This window comes from Vigna radiata, chromosome 9 (assembly GCF_000741045.1).
Source record: "Vigna radiata var. radiata cultivar VC1973A chromosome 9, Vradiata_ver6, whole genome shotgun sequence".
Lineage (NCBI taxonomy): Eukaryota > Viridiplantae > Streptophyta > Magnoliopsida > Fabales > Fabaceae > Vigna > Vigna radiata.
Window position 1 is genome coordinate 1,658,884 of NC_028359.1, and position 17,498 is coordinate 1,676,381.

At 34.5% G+C, this 17,498-nt stretch overlaps 2 protein-coding genes and 1 pseudogene across 2 annotated transcripts; 1 reads left to right on the forward strand and 2 right to left on the reverse strand.

Moving 5' to 3' along the window:
* Window positions 1-144: 144 nt before the first annotated feature.
* On the forward strand, window positions 145-2,303 carry LOC106773663 (inorganic pyrophosphatase 2). Its single transcript, XM_014660395.2, has 4 exons — window positions 145-313; window positions 407-528; window positions 893-1,091; window positions 1,704-2,303. Exons 1-4 carry the CDS (start codon window positions 176-178, stop codon window positions 2,085-2,087), a joined length of 843 nt encoding a protein of 280 aa, XP_014515881.1. The 5' UTR covers window positions 145-175; the 3' UTR covers window positions 2,088-2,303.
* Window positions 2,304-6,382: 4,079 nt separating this feature from the next.
* On the reverse strand, window positions 6,383-10,663 carry LOC106773071 (annotated as a pseudogene).
* Window positions 10,560-16,679, reverse strand: LOC111242563 (pectinesterase-like). The gene has a single exon (XM_022786404.1). It carries the CDS (start codon window positions 12,129-12,131, stop codon window positions 11,625-11,627), a length of 507 nt encoding a protein of 168 aa, XP_022642125.1. The 5' UTR covers window positions 12,132-16,679; the 3' UTR covers window positions 10,560-11,624.
* Between the last annotated feature and the right edge of the window lie 819 nt (window positions 16,680-17,498).

The window sequence follows — 17,498 nt, forward strand, 5'->3', positions numbered from 1 at the left end:
GAAAAAGTATATAGAAAGTGGCTTTTCCTAACTCTGACTGCAATAATATCTTATCTAATAATGCTTCTATTATGATGCTTTCGTGCAACCTCTAACCTTCTTTCCCTATAAATACCCTCTCACTCACTGCATGACCTCACAGATTATCTCAAACATTTGATCTGCTGCACTCAAAATGGCTGAGATTATGCTCATTTTTGACTTTGACTCAACAATCATTGAGTGTGACAGTGATAATTGGGTGCTTGATGACACTGCTTTAACTCAAAAGTTCTACCAGCTTCTTCCTAGCATGCCTTGGAACCCTCTCATGGTTACCTTTTTATTTTTAACTAGTCATAAAATCTTCAAGATTTCTTCTTTTCATGCTTGGGTTGGTATATTTTGTTTTTCCTGAATCTTGCAGGATAGAATGATGAAAGAACTTCATTCACAAGGAAAAACCATTGAAGACATTGTTGAAATTCTGAAGAGGACACCAATGCATCCTTGCATTGTTCCTGCTATTGAGGCAGCTTATTCCCTTGGGTAAAATGACACAGTATTTTTGTTTCTACTTTCAACTACAAAACCATTATCTGGTTTTTAATCTGCATGCTGATTTTTTGGATACTTTTACAAGAAATACAGAGAACAAGTTACTTTCTTTTTACCCTTTAGTACATTTGACAACAGGAAATACCTTTTTAGCATGAACTAAACGATGATTTTGTAATAAAAAAAGTAAGAAAAGAAAATATTTTTCTCAATGCAAACCTACCCTTTAATTTCTTCCATTCATTCTCCTATGAACACATCCTAATGAGCTTGTGGTGTGGATGAACACATGTTTATTAAGGTTTATTATGATGACTTACACTTAGATTATTTTCAACACCGAGAACTGATTCAGGTGTGATTTGAAGATTGTGAGTGATGCAAATAGTTTCTTCATTGAGACAATTCTGCAGCATCATGGAGTGTGGAACTGTTTCTCAGAGATTATTTGCAACCCCAGCTATGTCAAAGAAGGGAGTCTCAACATTTGTCCATACCATGATTATCTAAAATCTTCCCATGGATGCAATCTTTGTCCACCAAACATGTGCAAGGCAATTGCATTATTTCTGAACATCTATTTACTTATGGCCATGCAATTAAATTAACTCTCACATTCATTCTAATGATTTATAGTTTATCTTTTATGCTTTGAATCCTTGATTTATCACTTTAATTCCTCAGTATTTGGCTAATGAATAATAATAACAAGACAGTTATTGGAGGGAGCTTTGGCCAATTCCACCTTTGATGATATTATATTAACATAATGTTAGCACTTTATGATTATTGACCTCACATCATCCACTTTCTTGGTCTCTGTCATGCATGTCACAGTCCAGGGAACCAGACAAAGTTTCACAAAATCATGTCTCATGAAAACTTTCAGCAGAAAATAAGATAACTCCTGAAAAGTTCTCAAATATTTTACACAAAATGTCAATGTAATCCATCAAGGATTACATTATTAATCTTAAATAATAGTCTTTAAAGTAACAAGATTATGTATTGATTTACCAACATCCATGATTTACTTACAAAATCTGTTTACTTTATGATTATGCAGAACATGGAGTAATACCTCATGATTGTGTATTTATCATAGTACTGTAAATACTTCATTTGTTTGAAGTTTTTTTCCTGAAAAGTTGTGAAATTACATGCAGGGATTGGTGATAGAAAGGATCCAAAAGTCCCTGGCAGAAGCAGGAAAGAAGAAAGTGATCTATGTTGGAGATGGAAATGGAGATTTTTGCCCAAGTTTGAAGCTAAAAGAAAGTGACTTTTTGATGCCAAGAACAGGCTTTCCACTGTGTGATTTAGTTTCAAAAAATTGCAATCAGATAAAGGCAGAAGTGCATGGTTGGAGAGATGGGAAAGAGCTTCAACATGTTCTACTCAATCTCATCAACAAAGCTATTGAAGAAGGAAACAACACCATTAACAATAATACTCTTCAAACAATCTCAGTTGATTGCAAGTTGCTGCCAACTCCAATTCCAATTGACACTCATCAACCTTTGCCAAAAGCTCTCTCAGTTCCTCAATAAATAATCACAGCTATAATCTCCACCAATCTTTATATGATATATATTTCAAGTTACAAAGAAAAAAAGAAAAAAAAAATGATAATATCTATGAAAATTAGTGTGTCTCAGACCACTTAGTAATTGAAGCTCTGAGGAAAAAAAGAGAGCCTATAAAGCATTATAGGGTGTTGTCAAGTTCTGCATTATTTTAAGTAATGTTGTTGCATTCTGTGGCAATGTATGAGATGGTGTTTTGTTCTTCACCATAATAAAAGATATTTTCATGAATACAAGTGTAAAGGGCAAAAGTAATTATTGTGGTGCATGGCTATTGTCAAATGAACTTTTCAGTAATCAGTAAAAGCTTGAATTATTAGCTTAAAAGTTAAGAATTTGACCTGTGCCTTTAAGCCAGATATTTTTGATACAGTTCTTTGGGAAAATCTAACACAGTTGGAAAAATCTCACTACACACTCGTAATGTCGCATAAATAATTTTACTTTTCAATCTATATTTTCATTAAACTTTGACAACCTTAAATAGGTGTAAATTGAACCTTGGACCAATTACAAATAATAAAAATTGACAATCAAACATAACTTACCTAAAAATAAAATCTTCTTATCCTATCATAAAATAATATTCTACTTAATATAAACACAAAATCATAACTATCCATTCCTCTTTTATCTCTATCAAATCAAACTAAATATTACTCAAATTTAATAAAATAATAAATTTCTAAAATTTAAGTTTATCGCAACAGCACAAATTATTTTTTTTAAGTGCATTTATTCTGGTAAGAAATTCCACTGAAAGCACAGCAATTTGTATCTTGTACCTAAAGGGAAATAAATACCTCTGGACTATAAACGAATATGGTTGGTGGCTGTCTGTTGTAATAAAAATATTTTTTTAAAGATAATTATTACTGAATATATGCTCCTTCGTGCCTCAAATATAAGAAAAAAAATTGTCGTGCTTTTTTAATGATTTTGTACTATGTTGTTTGTTGTCTGCCAAAAAGAGAGAGAGAAGATTGTGGTATTGTTTGGTTTAAGGGATTGAAGAGAAAGTTTACGAGAATTCGTGAATGATGTGAGAGTGTGATAGATTAAAAAAAATGTTTTAATTGATAAAATTAGAAAATTACAAATCCGTCTTTAAATAGAAATTTGATATAAATTTAAATTTAAGTAGTGAAAATTATATTATAATGAAATTAAAATTGTTAATGATAAAAAAATTTAAAATTACAAAGATAGAAGGAAAATTTATGAAAGAAATTTGTAGGAATAAATTTTAAATATATTTCTTAAATAATAATTTCTATATTAATTTTAAATTATTGTTAACCAAAAATATATCAAAGTTGATATAGTAAATAAAAATTGTCCATATTTATAGTAATCTGAAATGAGTTTTGAGCACAATACAATTTGTTAATACAAACTTAATAAATTAAACTTAAAATGATGATAAGAAATTTAATATCGTGTATCAATTTGATCTTTCAAATCTTACTATCTTATGTGTTGTTGAACCTTTACTTCATAATTAATATCAAATTGGAAATATTATTCTAAATGTTATAAATTCTGCTTATCATTTGTGTAAACTTGTCATCTTAAGTCAGAACTCCATTTAGAATTATGGTCTAATGTCAACAACATCTTCTACAACATTTGGAGTCTTCATCCTCATCATCATCACCCGCATACTCTACCTTTTCATATTGCCAAATATCATCGACATTAACAATATTCAATTTGGACAATATTTTTTAAAATAATGCTTTCATCCAATCCAATGAGACTCTCATAACTCAGACTTAAAATTAAGTCAAACTTAAATTCAATTATTAAGATTAATTATACCAATCATTTAAAGTGTATCATTATTAAGTTTATTAAGAGTTTATTTACTATTGATTATTCATAAATATCTAATCTTATGTATAAGATATTCATTTATCAACGTGCACGTATATTAAGAATCCAACATAGACAGTGATATAATTGAATTATGATATTGAATTAGATATAAAATCCAAGTATTAAGAAAGATCTTATTTTTTTTTTAAATTTTGAACCGTCTTAAAGTAGTTTTCATAAAAGTTTAAATCTTTATTGTATTAAGGATAAACTGAAAATGGACATACATGCTAAGCACAAGACCATCACAAATTGGGCAATTATAGGACAAAAAATCAGACAAGATACTATAAATGATTGTGGTCAATGTCTAACATAAAATCCAATCTCAATCAATCTCCTTTTCCCTGTACACCATGCCTTTCCATCATCTTCTTTGCTTTCTCAGAAATGGCTGAATTTGTTTAGTCGGTTCTTCATAGCACACGCAAATGAATGAAGGACAAGAAAAAGGCTATAGAGATGCTCCTTTGCCTATGTTTTTCCTTCTTTCAGTACTGTCTCTAACATATCATGCGCACTAAACAACCTTTAGCTTGCTTTATACCTCCATTAATTAGGGAATGCACACAAGTTGGATATCACTTGAGAAAAAGATAAAGCATCAAAGCATCAAAACACTGTAAACAAAACATAGATTATGAACACAATTGAGAATCTAAACGTGAGTCTAAATCCCACATTAGATAGAAATGAAAAAGTAGAATATTATATAAAGATAAAAGACCAATTAATCTATTATCTTAAAATTTTTTATAAAGAACAATGTCAATCTTTTATATAGTTGGACCCCAATATTATTGATGTTTGTGTAAGTCAGAGATAACTTTTTCTTCGATAGACTCAATAAACACTAGCAAGTAGCAACATATATATTGCATTATTTTTCGTGATCATCCTTTGCTGACCAAGTCTTTTTGCTAACTTTTTTTTATAGGTATAACTTTATTATGTTTTGCACTATTATTGGGTTACAACTAAATTTGAAATGTTATAATTTTTTATAATAGGAAAAAATGTATACTAAAATCATTCTCTGCAATGCTGGAACTCCTTCCGTAGAAGTAATGTATTCCTTCTTTTGCCTCTTTGAAAACTTTAGATAAGTTGTGTTGTGGGAAATACATGTAGCATGCATGCAATCATGCTGCGTGCAGTTTAGATATACACTATCAGTGTTAGGTAGAACAACTTCTATGGAATTTATGTGGGTTTACGAAATTATGATTTCTCAAATCATTTTTATACTTAACTAACTCGAGATATTTCGATAAGAAACTTGAAATTGTATTAATAATATATTGTATGACCATACGGTCAGATTTACCCAATAGACCAGATATACAAATAATATCTCAGATTGACATAAAGGATAATCAAAACATAAGGAATAATCAAAACGAACGTGATAAAAGCAAAAACATAAACATTTAAGACATACATTAAGCAATTAACCTTGATTCCAAAACAAGTAACAAAACATATTTTCGTTGCATGAACAACTTGGATACAAATTAGTCATAAACTTTTACTGACCAAACATTGAAATTTTTTTCTAATATAAATTCCCCTTTGATCTATACCAACAACTCGAGAAAAATTTATGAAACCTTTTCGTAGAATCATAGTTTACACTTCATTAAACAGAGCTTCTAATTGAACCTGTTTCAACGCATCAGCCATCAAAGCATTCTCAATTTAAGCACAGTAAAATAGCATTATTATCTCAGAAGAATCATGGCACTCGTTGGTTCCGATTTTCAGGAAGGATAATGATACTTAGACAATTTTTTTTTACAATATCTGAACATCGTCTATGTGTCATTATGTAATTAGTCCAAAATTATTCTACAATCAATAATAATAATCATAAACACCACCATAGACCAATCACAAAATGACATGTAAATGATGTTCGAATGTTGTTAAAAAAGTATTGTTTAAGTATCATTATCCTCTGAGGAATACACTGTTTTAATTATTGTCAGAATCAGATGAATTTAGACCAACATATTTATTGATTGCAATGAACTTTTCAAATTAGAAACTGGTCCCTGCAGTGCTGATTCACCTCGTATGTTGACCTCACCCGTAATCTCTGTAAAAAAGCTATTGATAAAAAGAAAGTAACCTATCATATCATATCATACAGAAATGTATTCCACTTTCAGGAAGGGATTTCAGTTTAGTCATTTTCGTGACCACTCAATTGATTTGATTCAATTCCTTTCCCGATTTTTCGCAATCACAGTATTTGTATTCTATCGTTCATACTGTATCACATGTTTATTTTTGAACGTCAAGTTATAATGGGAAGTAATTCTACAATCATGATATAAATGGAACATCTCTTTATAAAAACTATTATAAGTTAAACAAAGTTCTTTAATAAAATTAATAACTTTTCACATTTCACATTCTATACAACAGTCGTCTCAATCAGCATGAAGATATAGAAAATGAAACTAATAAACAATAAGCCTAAAATTGGCAACAATGAAGGAGAAAATTCACAATCATTTGCTTTTATTGCAAGCATGAACTGCCTGGGAAATACTTCTGCAAAGCCTAATAATTCTTGAGTATCCAACTCTCACACTCTCGGTTGCAGTTCTTATCTCATCTACAAGCGATGATGGCAGAGACTTTTGTTCCCCACTAGAGCTAGAAGGATCATATATTTGAGATGGAAGGACCGCAGCAGGATAGACCCCACTGCTCAAATCATTTTTCAAATCAATCAGCGTCTTTCATTGCAAATGCAAAAATACATTGAACCAAAAATCAAGATGATCTCACGTATGTACAGCAACACTGTGAAAGAAAAAATAAAATGCACTAGAAATAATGCTAAAATCATACCTGTGAGCTTGGTTGAACCCAATCATCACAATACATAATAAACTTTAGTTGCAAAATAATAATAGTAAAGTTTAAATGTTTTATAGTTCTTGAAATTACTTTGTTTATGATCTTGTAATCTGATGTTTTAGAAACTAAAAATAATCTGATATTTTACCAAAATTGCTTTATGAAAGGTACCAATTAAAAAGTACAGGAACTAAAAAAAAAGAAAGGAATCTTAAAATATATCTAGGCAAATAACAACAATAATTTTTAAGCCTAGATATGCAGGTGTATATTAAGTATGAACACAAATTCTGATGAAAATTGGATATGGAATTTAAAAAAAAAATACATATGGAAAAAATACCATTTTAAGCATGTTATATCAAAGGTCACTTTCACCTTCCTACCACTGTAGAAATCAATGAAAGACAGCTGCAAATCAAGGTGCTGAACTGCAAAAGCAGGATGAATTAAAGTGAAGATGCAAAGTAACTTCCAATCAAATATGGAAAGAATTTTCCGCATACGATTGAGGATCCAACTCCGGGGCTTAAATAAGAAGAGAATTTGAAAGTAGTATTTCAAAGTGTAAAGAAATTTTCTGTTTACCTGAATGAGAATAGAACTTTGCCTCGACCAAGTTTTTGAGCACTATCCGAGCTGATTGAACCTCCTCCATCACATCTAGCAAATTTCTTAGTAGTGAACTTGTTATCTGCGTATTATTACAACAGAATGTCGGAAAATAGAATTCATAATTTGCTATATTCCGATACTTGATCCACAACATTAATGTAAATTTCCAGGGCCATACGAATCAGATACCGAAATAAAAATGTTAATTGTTAACAACCACCAGCTTCATCAATAACAATAAATGTAGTAATCTCTCCAAAAGGACAGAAAACATGAAATTTAAAAGAAAATTAACCTACTACAAGAAAATTATCATAAGAAATAAAGTAATCAGCCTGTGTTTCTCGTGCCATACAGCTTGAACCGTTGCCTTTCTTGGTTGCGTGAGGATTTAAGACAAACACAGATGCAGAAAAAGCATCCAAGTTTGGGAAGTTCTGAAAAAAAAAAACAAAAACAAAAACGTTAGAGAAAAGAAACTGGTATGAACATTGAACTTTGTAATAAAACAGATAAACAGTCAACCAATTACCTTTCCGATCGTCACATTATTCAAGCTATTTGATAATATTATGTTAGATTGATCAGTATTTGCTGTGAACCTACATTCAAAATAAGCAGGAACTGACATATTTAGTCATATCATAAAAGATATACTTCAGCTCCAATTACAAAATAAGGATACAAAGCACAATTGACTTACCTTTGGGTTATATAATCATAATAACTGAGACCAACCCTGGGAGAAAAAAGTAGAAACAAGATGATGTTATCAGGATTCAGAAATTGATATATATCTTGTATGTGTACAAGAACCATATTTGAAGTCAGAAGACCTTCATATTCTGGAGTAAAGACTTGCAAGTCATTCTCTTCTGCAAATAATCAGAAACAGCTTTCATGATCTTGGTATAGCTTTGATCCCCTTCCATCTTGCAGTGTTCATATAAGAGTTCACTTAGGGCTTTTGCTCTTGAATCCAAGGTTTCAAGATCCTGCTTCGTTTCCAATACTTCTCCACAAGAAAGCTAGCAATGAACAATAAAATACTGCCAATTAAAATGAAATAGTACAATACATCGAACCTTTTTCGATCAAGTTGCACCATGAACAAGAACTGGAGATAAATGGAAACTAAAATATATCATGCATCTTACAAAACTTAGGATTGAGCAAAATATAATTGATTTTTTATACTTATTTAAGGCTTGGATTACTGACAGCGCTGTTTGTATCTTTAAAGTATCAATATTTAAATATAAATAATGATAATATTTTAGTAATTTTAAATTCTGGTCATCTAATTTCTGGTAACTAGAAATTATACTACTCAGCTATCAATGATTAATCATTATACTTGAAAGATGTCTACAAATAATTTGGTTATAAATTATTTTAGTATGTAAGGTACAGATTCAGATTGATCGTGTACTAAATTGCTGAAGTTTGTTCAAAGGAGATTTCTTGTTAGCACTTATGCGTATGCAAGTGTTGTGTACTTCAATTTGAAGTTAAAAAATATTTGCAAGATATCATGAAAATTTGGTAACTAGGATGGCTGAATATGTGTATGTATCAACTTTTGTCTAAATTATTCAGCTCCACGACTACTTCCGACAAACTTTTTGTCATGTATTCCCGATGGACAGACTACCCACAGATACAATTACATTTCCCAATAATCACGTTTAATTTATGGCCCCCTGTACCCACCTCCAGATCAATTTAAATTTAAATAAATACTTCATACACACATCATAGTACCTGACATTTTCCCTGGAAACAAAATTTTGAATGAATATGACCATAATCAGCTTGAGTGTCCATTGTCCCGCTTTTAGATGAAGAAGGGATGTTGAAATTTAATTTTATCTTATCACACTTTTGAAGCCCAGAGCTTAACTGTTGTAACTTTTTCTGTGTACAAGGAATTTCATATCACCAACTGCAGACATTGCTAAATAGTAAATACGAACATGTAACATTGAATACCAGTAACTTGTCACGCTTCACATTCAATAATTGTAATTTTGCTTTATCATACGCTATATCATACAGCAACATTCTTGTTTCCACAGTTCTGCAAAGGATTACTTCAAGTTCACTTCACCAATTATATCCAAAACAGTTCCATAACACAAACGTATCACACAGCATATTTCACATTCCATAGTGTAATTTAGTCAAACAGCATGAAAATACCTCTTTTTATGAATGGCTAGAGGGTCAGTAGTTGTGTGCTGGAAGAAAGGAGAAAAAAGAACCATGCTCATAAATGAATGTCAGTGTCTTTAAAGGAAGTAATATTTTCTAATTATTATAAAATATAAGCTTGTTAATGATATATAATATAACCAGAAAGGTGCATTCAATTTGATTATCTAATCTAACACACCTGAGATTGAATTTCAGAACAAAGAATCTCCAACTTCTTAACTTTCTGCAAATGTATCAAAATATCTTCCAGCTTGCCAATCTAAAAATTGAGGGAGGGCGGCCGAAAATTGTTTATATAAACAGCTATGACAAATTCACTTGAGCAATCAAAACGTAGTACTAAGCAACAATATCCACAATTCTTTTAACACTATCATTTCCTAACTCTAGCCCCATATATTAGAACATACCAATCTCAAATTTAGCTTATCAACTAAGGGAGGTAGCAACTGATTTGTTCCGGCTAAGAAGTTTTTAAGAATCTGCAATATAATTGAAAAGTTGAAAGGCCAATCTAAACAGCTGAAATTATATATTATACAACATAACACAGTAGCCATACAAGATCCTCGTCGTTCCAAGTCTGATCTCCAAGCTTCTCTTTTTCTCTTCTCAAAGAATATGTTTGCTCTAACTGTACGTCACCATTCCCACGTGTATGAACCTCTGGATTTCTGTCAATTCTACCTATTTTATCTATGTTGTCTCCATTGACCAACACCTCAACACCCTTTCTTTTCTTCCCAGAGGAAATGACAATACCTGATTTGGTAAGACCGCTCTGAGCTACTTCGAGTACTGAATGATAGCAGTTATCGTGACCATGACCATCTAAGTACCCTTGGAAGCGTCTTGCAGGAGTGCAACAGAGTAGCTACTTCTGGGATAGGAGGGCTTGGAACCAATATTTCATCGTTCCCTTTCTCAACCGTTCCATCTGCCAGGTTCACATCTACCATCTTTGTTAAATGAGGGAGAATCTTCCATTTCCACAGTCTTAAGATTTTCATCATTGCAAGAAACATCAGCTGAAATCAAAATTAAGTTTTCCTCGTCCAGTTTGGTATCCGAAGTCTTTACATTTTGACATGACTTGCAATTATTTTCAAAAGACCGAATTCCATAATCATTGCTATCAATAAAACCATTACGCTTGTTACGCTCTAGAGTTAAACTAAACAGTTTTTCCTGTGGAAGAAGAGTTTGGCGACTTTCATCTTGCTTATATTCCAGATAGTTTTTATTTGACAAAGAAAAACCAGCAGAGAGTATTTTGATAACATAGCTTTCAGTCTGTTCATTCCTTCTTTCAGATTCAACATGGTAGGAGTAGACTCAAGAGTTTTCATCTTTGAAATGCTTCTATATTCAGAAGATGGAGTTGCACTGTTTCATGTATAGGGTTAAAGACCCTTACTCAAAACACTCCAGGTTGTCTTGAAGACCGAACAGGCTCCCTAGTTGTCCTCCATCCTCTAAGTTAAGTTGTTCCTCCTCCTTGTCCAAGCCATGTGGGTAGGCACCTTCAAAGGCGTTCCAAGGCTCAAGTTAGTAATGTAACCGAATGGTTGGCACGTAAGTTAAGTTGTTCCTCCTCCCTGTCCAAGCCATGTGGGTGGGTACTTTCAAAGACATTTCAACGTTCAAGTTAGTAATGTAACCGAATGGTTGACAAAGCAAGTAATGCATATATTGTGCATCGTGATCCTAAATTCATACCTGGGACCTTTATTTATACTAGTTGTGATGAACCTTTACTTTTCGCTGGGGTCCAATCACACCTTAATTTGCATTAGGGGCTTAATGAATCATTACTGCTGGTTTCAGCCTGGGAGGACGGACTTGGGAGGATGACAGACCGTACGATACACAGTGGTGGCTGTGGACCGTACCGTTTATTTTACTAAGTCATCGTATAATTTACAAGTCTAGTTTATAAGGAAATCCAGTAGAATTCAACCATTGGGAGTCATTAATGAAGTTTCTGACAGTAAAAGGCTCGACCTCAGCAGAATGAGTGATCACCTTGAATCCCTTCCATGTGACTCTATTGGAGGTTTGAGCACCAAGTCCAAAGTTATACTCTCTATAGAATAGAGTGTTAAGACCAGAAGTAGTGCCTTCCCACTCTAACCAACCAGCTGAGTCAATTATATCACGCATATAACTTTCCATGATGATAGTTCTCGAATAATTCTTACATGGTCTCTCTAAATATGTTTGGAATTTCTTTTTGACGCCTTCAAACTCGTGAGTGGTACCAATCCTACAATTTTGGATTACAATTCCACCATCTTCGTTATTCGTTCTTCCTTGTGCGGTTATGACGTTCTGCTGGCTTGTGAGAGGAATTATCACTTGAATATCACAGTTTTGTAATACAACCTGTGCCATGTCGCTAAAAATAAAATCTACTGTGCCTAACATATAAAGTGTCTTGATATCCCAACACCTCACAGTTGTAAAATACGGAGAAAAATCCTATTAGCGCTAAGGCAACTGCTTGTTTGTTTAAAGGTCTCACGTACTACATTCTTTCGAGTAAAGTCTATTAAACTTAGCCATGAAAAATTCATTCTTATTCTGGGTCACCTTATTGTTCATTGTCAATGCTAATATTCCCCAAAGTGGGACCGAGGGCTGTTGGAGGATGAAAAAGACTTGGAGGTTTTGAGGTATGATATGGTCGTAGCTTTAGATGGTAGTGATAGTTTCACTACCATTTCTAAAGCCATAGAAGTTGCTTCTGTGTTGAGTTCAAGGAGAATTATTATAAAAATAAAAGGGGGCATATATCACCCATTTTTGGTTTCGGTAATGATAGTGATGTCTCTTCCATCACCCCAACCAAAAAGAGGGTAGTCTTGTTAGGAGGAAATATTAGATTCTCTTGGTATATGCCCCCTTTTATTTTTATAATAATGCTCCTTGAACTCAACACAGAAGCAACTTCTATGGCTTTAGAAATGGTAGTGAAACTATCACTACCATCTAAAGCTACGACCATATCATACCTCAAAACCTCCAAGTCTTTTTCATCCTCCAACAGCCCTCGGTCTCACTTTGGGGAATACTAGCATTGACAATCAACAATAAGGTGACCAAGACTAAGAATGAATTCTTCATGGCTAGGTTTAATAGAGTTTACTTTGAAGAATGTAGTACGTGAGACCTTTAAACAAACAAGTTGTTGGCCTAGCGCTAATAGAAGTTTTCTCTGCATTTTACAATTGTGAGGTGTTGGGATATCAAGACACTATATGTTATGCAGGGTATACATTTTTTTATGAAGTGTCTTATTGAAGACACATTAGATTTTACTTTTGGCGACACGGCTCAAGTGGTATTACAAGACTGTGATATCCAAGTGAGAATTCCTCTCACAGGCCAGCATAACGTCATAACCACCCAAAGAAGAACAAATAACGAAGATAGTGGAATTGTAATACAAAACTATAGGATTGGTGTCACTCACGAGTTTGAAGGCGTCAAAAAGAAATTCCAAACATATTTAGGGAGGCCATGTAAGAATTATTCGAGAACTATTATCATGGAAAGTTATATGAGTGATATAATTGACACAATTGGCTGGTTAGAGTGAGAAGACACTACTTCTGGTCTTAACACTCTATTCTATAGAGAGTATAATAACTTTGGACCTGGTGCTCAAACCTCCAATAGAGTCCCATGGGAGAGATTCAAAGTGATCACTCATTCTGCTGAGGCCGAGCCTTTTACTGCCAAAAACTTCATTAATGACTCCCAATAGGTTGAATTCTACTGGATTTCCTTATAAACTAGACTTGTAAATTATATGATATATATATATATATATATATATATATATATGATGACTTAATAAAATAAATCTGTACAGTATAGTCCACAGCCACCACTGTGTACCGTACAGTCTGTCGTCCAACCCAGGTCGTCCTCCCAAGACTTCCTCCCAAGTTGTGCCCAATAGTAATGACTCATTAAGCCCCTAATGTAGATTAAGGTGTGATTGGGTCGTCATTAGACTGACGAAAGGTAAAGGTCCATCACAACTAGTATAAATAAAGGTCTCAGGTATGAATTTAGGATCACGATGCACAATATATGCATTACTTGTTGAGCCAACCGTTCGGTTACATTACTAACTTGAACGTTGGAGTGTCTTTGACAAGTACCCACCCACATGGTTTGGATAAAGAGGAGGGAGAACGAACAACGTAACTTGGAGGATGGAGGACAACTAAGGAGTTCGTCCAGTCTTAACCTAGAGTGCTTTGAGTAAGGAACTTCAACCTTGTATCCCGAAACATGCACCATATGCAATACTGATCTCGGAACCAAGTAAACTAGATTGCTCCACATGTGGAGTTATATTTCCAATACGCCTAAGTGAATCAAGAGAACTCACAAATAATTGCTTTCTTGTAGACTTTTTATTAGGGTCCACCGTCCACCACCTGTCTTCTGTTTTCATCTACCTTTAGTGGTGTTCCCCAATTACGATTCTCAAAGTCCAGTTGTCTACAAACTACCACGGTTTCAGAAACTCCTTAATTTCCTACAAAAGAAAATAACAAACATGACTTAAATCTGCCTGTAACCTAACAGTCGTCAAATAGTAGCGTAAGAATACCCACAAGAGTGTTGTAAAAAATATACCATACACACAACCTAATACTATCAACCAAGTACATAAAAGGAAGACTCTCCTAAAGGTGCTCTTTTGAGAGTTTCTAAAAGAGACTAGTTAGCAATGAAACCAGTATAGTAATACTTCATACCAATACCAGTATCATCATGCTGAAGAAAAAAATAATCAAATATATTATAATGAGGCCCAAACAATAAGTCGAATAGAAATGGCCCAAAAGCCTTTTAAGCCAAAATCCAAAAGTCGAAAGTCCACGGAGATAAAAAAATATCTCCTCCAGAAGCTCCCAGACGCTGTCAGTCTTCGACAATGGGTAGAGAGAGAATCTTCTTTGCAAGCATTAGCATAACTCCATTTTGGCCTCCCCTATCCTGAATATTTTGGTGATCATTCTTCTTGTACCATGGTGGAAAGCCATGTTTAGAGTAACATTTGTCAATTGTGTGATTCATCTTGTGACAATGGGAGCATTGCTTCCCATAATTGGGATTTATCTCTCTTCCTCTTCCTTGGCCACATGAGTTAGTGCCACGGCCTTGTCCTCTCCAATTTGTCTTGTCAAATGTGCTGGCTAAAATCTTGAAAGATTCATTTTGGCCTCCCCTATCCTGATGATGTCTTTCTTGTTGCGTTAGGAGAGAAAAAACCTTGTTGATGTTGGGAAGTGGCTCCATTAGAAGGATTTGAGTCCGAACAGTTTGATAGGTGTCATTGAGTCCTTTTAGGAAGCAAATAACATGTTTAGTCTCTGTATTTTAGAGAGATTTTAGATATATCACAGGTGCATGGGTCCTTGCAGGTGCAACAAGGTATAGGCCCGAGAGATTCTAATTTTTCCCAAAGAATTTTTAAGTCAGTGAAATATTGACTGATATTTCTTTCTCCTTACTTGATAGAATGAATGTCTTGTAATAAGTCGGAAATCTTGAAATAATCCCCCTTAGAAAACCTATCTTTGAGTTCTTCCCAAAGATCTTGGGCAGTGTCAACATAAAGAACACTTTCTGCAATCTGGGTTGAAAGGGTTTTGATGATCCAGGATAGAACCATTGTATCACATCTTTCTCATGCTTCAAATAATTTGTCAGTTCTCGTAGGTTTTTGGATACTGCCATCAATGAATTTAATTTTGTTTTTCGAGAGTATAGCATGTTTCAGATTTCTACTCCATGATGAGTAATTGGATTCAGTAAGAACCTGGGAAATGAGGGTAACACCTGGATTTTCACCAGGATGAAGATAATAGGGGCTTGATGGATTAGTGGTGGGATCTGTGTTGGTTTCTATCATGACAAGAACAGATCAAGAAGCCAAGAACAACTCAAGAAACAGGTTGCACTTCTGATACCATATTATAGTGAGGCCCAAACAATAAGCCGAATAGAAAAGGCCCAAAAGCCTTTAAGCCAAAATCCAAAAGTCGAAAGTCCACGGAGATAAAAAATATCTCCTCCAGAAGCTCCCAGACGCTGTCAGTCTTCGACAATGGGTAGAGAGAGAAGCAGAGGAGAGCGTCTCTTTCATATAGAGAGAGAAGCAACGGTAGACACACCGGAAGTTCTCTACTGCAGATGCAAGAAGAAAGAAAGAGGTAGATTGGAGCAAGAGGAGCAAGGAAAGGTAAGAAAAACATCAACTTTTCATATCTGAATGATTTTAGCTGCTGACTCTCATATCCAGATCAAAGCTTTCAGTGACTCGGACTGGGCAACTTGTCCTAATACTAGAAGATCTACCACTAACTTTTGTGTCTTCCTTGGATCCTCTCTTGTATCATGGAAAACTAAAAAACAAAGTACTGTTTCCAGGTCATCCATCGAAGCAGAATATCGAGCACTAACTGCTACAGTATGTGAAATCCAATGGATCTCTTACATCTTACAAGATCTCAATGTTGAGACCACTACGACTGCTGCCCTCTACTGCGACAATAAGTCTGCCAGACATATTGCACACAATCAAAGCTACCATGAAAGGACTAAACATATCGAACTCGACTGTGACATTGTACGTGAAAAGATTCAAGCAAATCTCCTTCATCTACTGCCTATTCGTTCTAACGAACAGCTTGCAGAAATATTAACAAAACTTCCTCACCGTGTGCGTTTTCAGTTTATCGTTCCTTAAGCTTGGATTGGTAAACATACACAATCCAGTTTAAGGGAAAGCTATTGATGTTAAGTTTTCTGTTAGGGTAGTTAGTCTTTTAGAGTATTTTCCCGTTCTCCTTTCCTAACCTTTAAAAGGTTAGGTTTTCCCTTGTAGTTCATTATTCAGAACATACAGCAAACACAATATTGTAAAATCATTCAGATATGAAAAGTTGATGTTTTTCTTACCTTTCCTTGCTCCTCTTGCTCCGATCTACCTCTTTCTTTCTTCTTGCATCTGCAGCAGAGAACTTCCGGTGTGTCTACCGTCGCTTCTCTCTATACGAAGGAGACGCTCTCCTCTGCTTCTCTCTCTACCCAATGTCGAAGACTGACAGCGTTGGGAGCTTCCGGAGGAGATTTTTTTTATCTCCGTGGACTTTCGACTTTTGGATTTTGGCTTATTCTTTGGGCCTCACTATAATAAAATAAATACAGCAACAAGCACACAAAAATTACACCATCTTTTTCTTTTATCAGCTCAAAAATTACACCATCTACTCGTATAAAAGGACAAATTTATAACGCAGTTGTTTTTAACCTTGATTGAAGAAGAATCAGAAGGATGTATTTGGTGAAGGCAAGTAACTGAGGAGGCAACCGAACCATCCAAGTTGCGTGGCGGCGAGTCCTTTACTCCTTCTTCTGCCAAAAGTGCATCAAACTCAGGAGAGACTACATCGAAATGATAGCTCCGTTGGTGCTCTCCATCTATGCTCATCTCGTTCGAGTCCCTGCCGGCACGCTCGGCATCGAGCACCTCTTCGCAGAGCCTCTTGGCCTCCATTGAACTTCTCGGAGAGCTCGAAGACGTGAGGCCAAGCTGACGGCTATTGATGTCGCCAGAATCCGACCAAGCAATACTTCAGTAATGCAGCGAGAACGCGGTGGAATCCATTGCGACATCATTGTAGTCACTGGCAGAGTTCAATAACTGCTCCCGTTTGATGAAACGCGCCCGATACCGGACCGCGAAAATCATCGTCATCTGCTAGG

Coding starts and splice junctions, on each gene's coding strand:
- LOC106773663 (XM_014660395.2), top strand. CDS start 176: ATGGCTGAGATTATGCTCATTTTTGACTTTGACTCAACAATCATTGAG. Junction 529..892: donor GAGGCAGCTTATTCCCTTGG/GTAAAATGACAC, acceptor GAACTGATTCAG/GTGTGATTTGAAGATTGTGA. Junction 1,092..1,703: donor GTCCACCAAACATGTGCAAG/GCAATTGCATTA, acceptor AATTACATGCAG/GGATTGGTGATAGAAAGGAT.
- LOC111242563 (XM_022786404.1), bottom strand. CDS start 12,131: ATGTTAGGCACAGTAGATTTTATTTTTAGCGACATGGCACAGGTTGTA.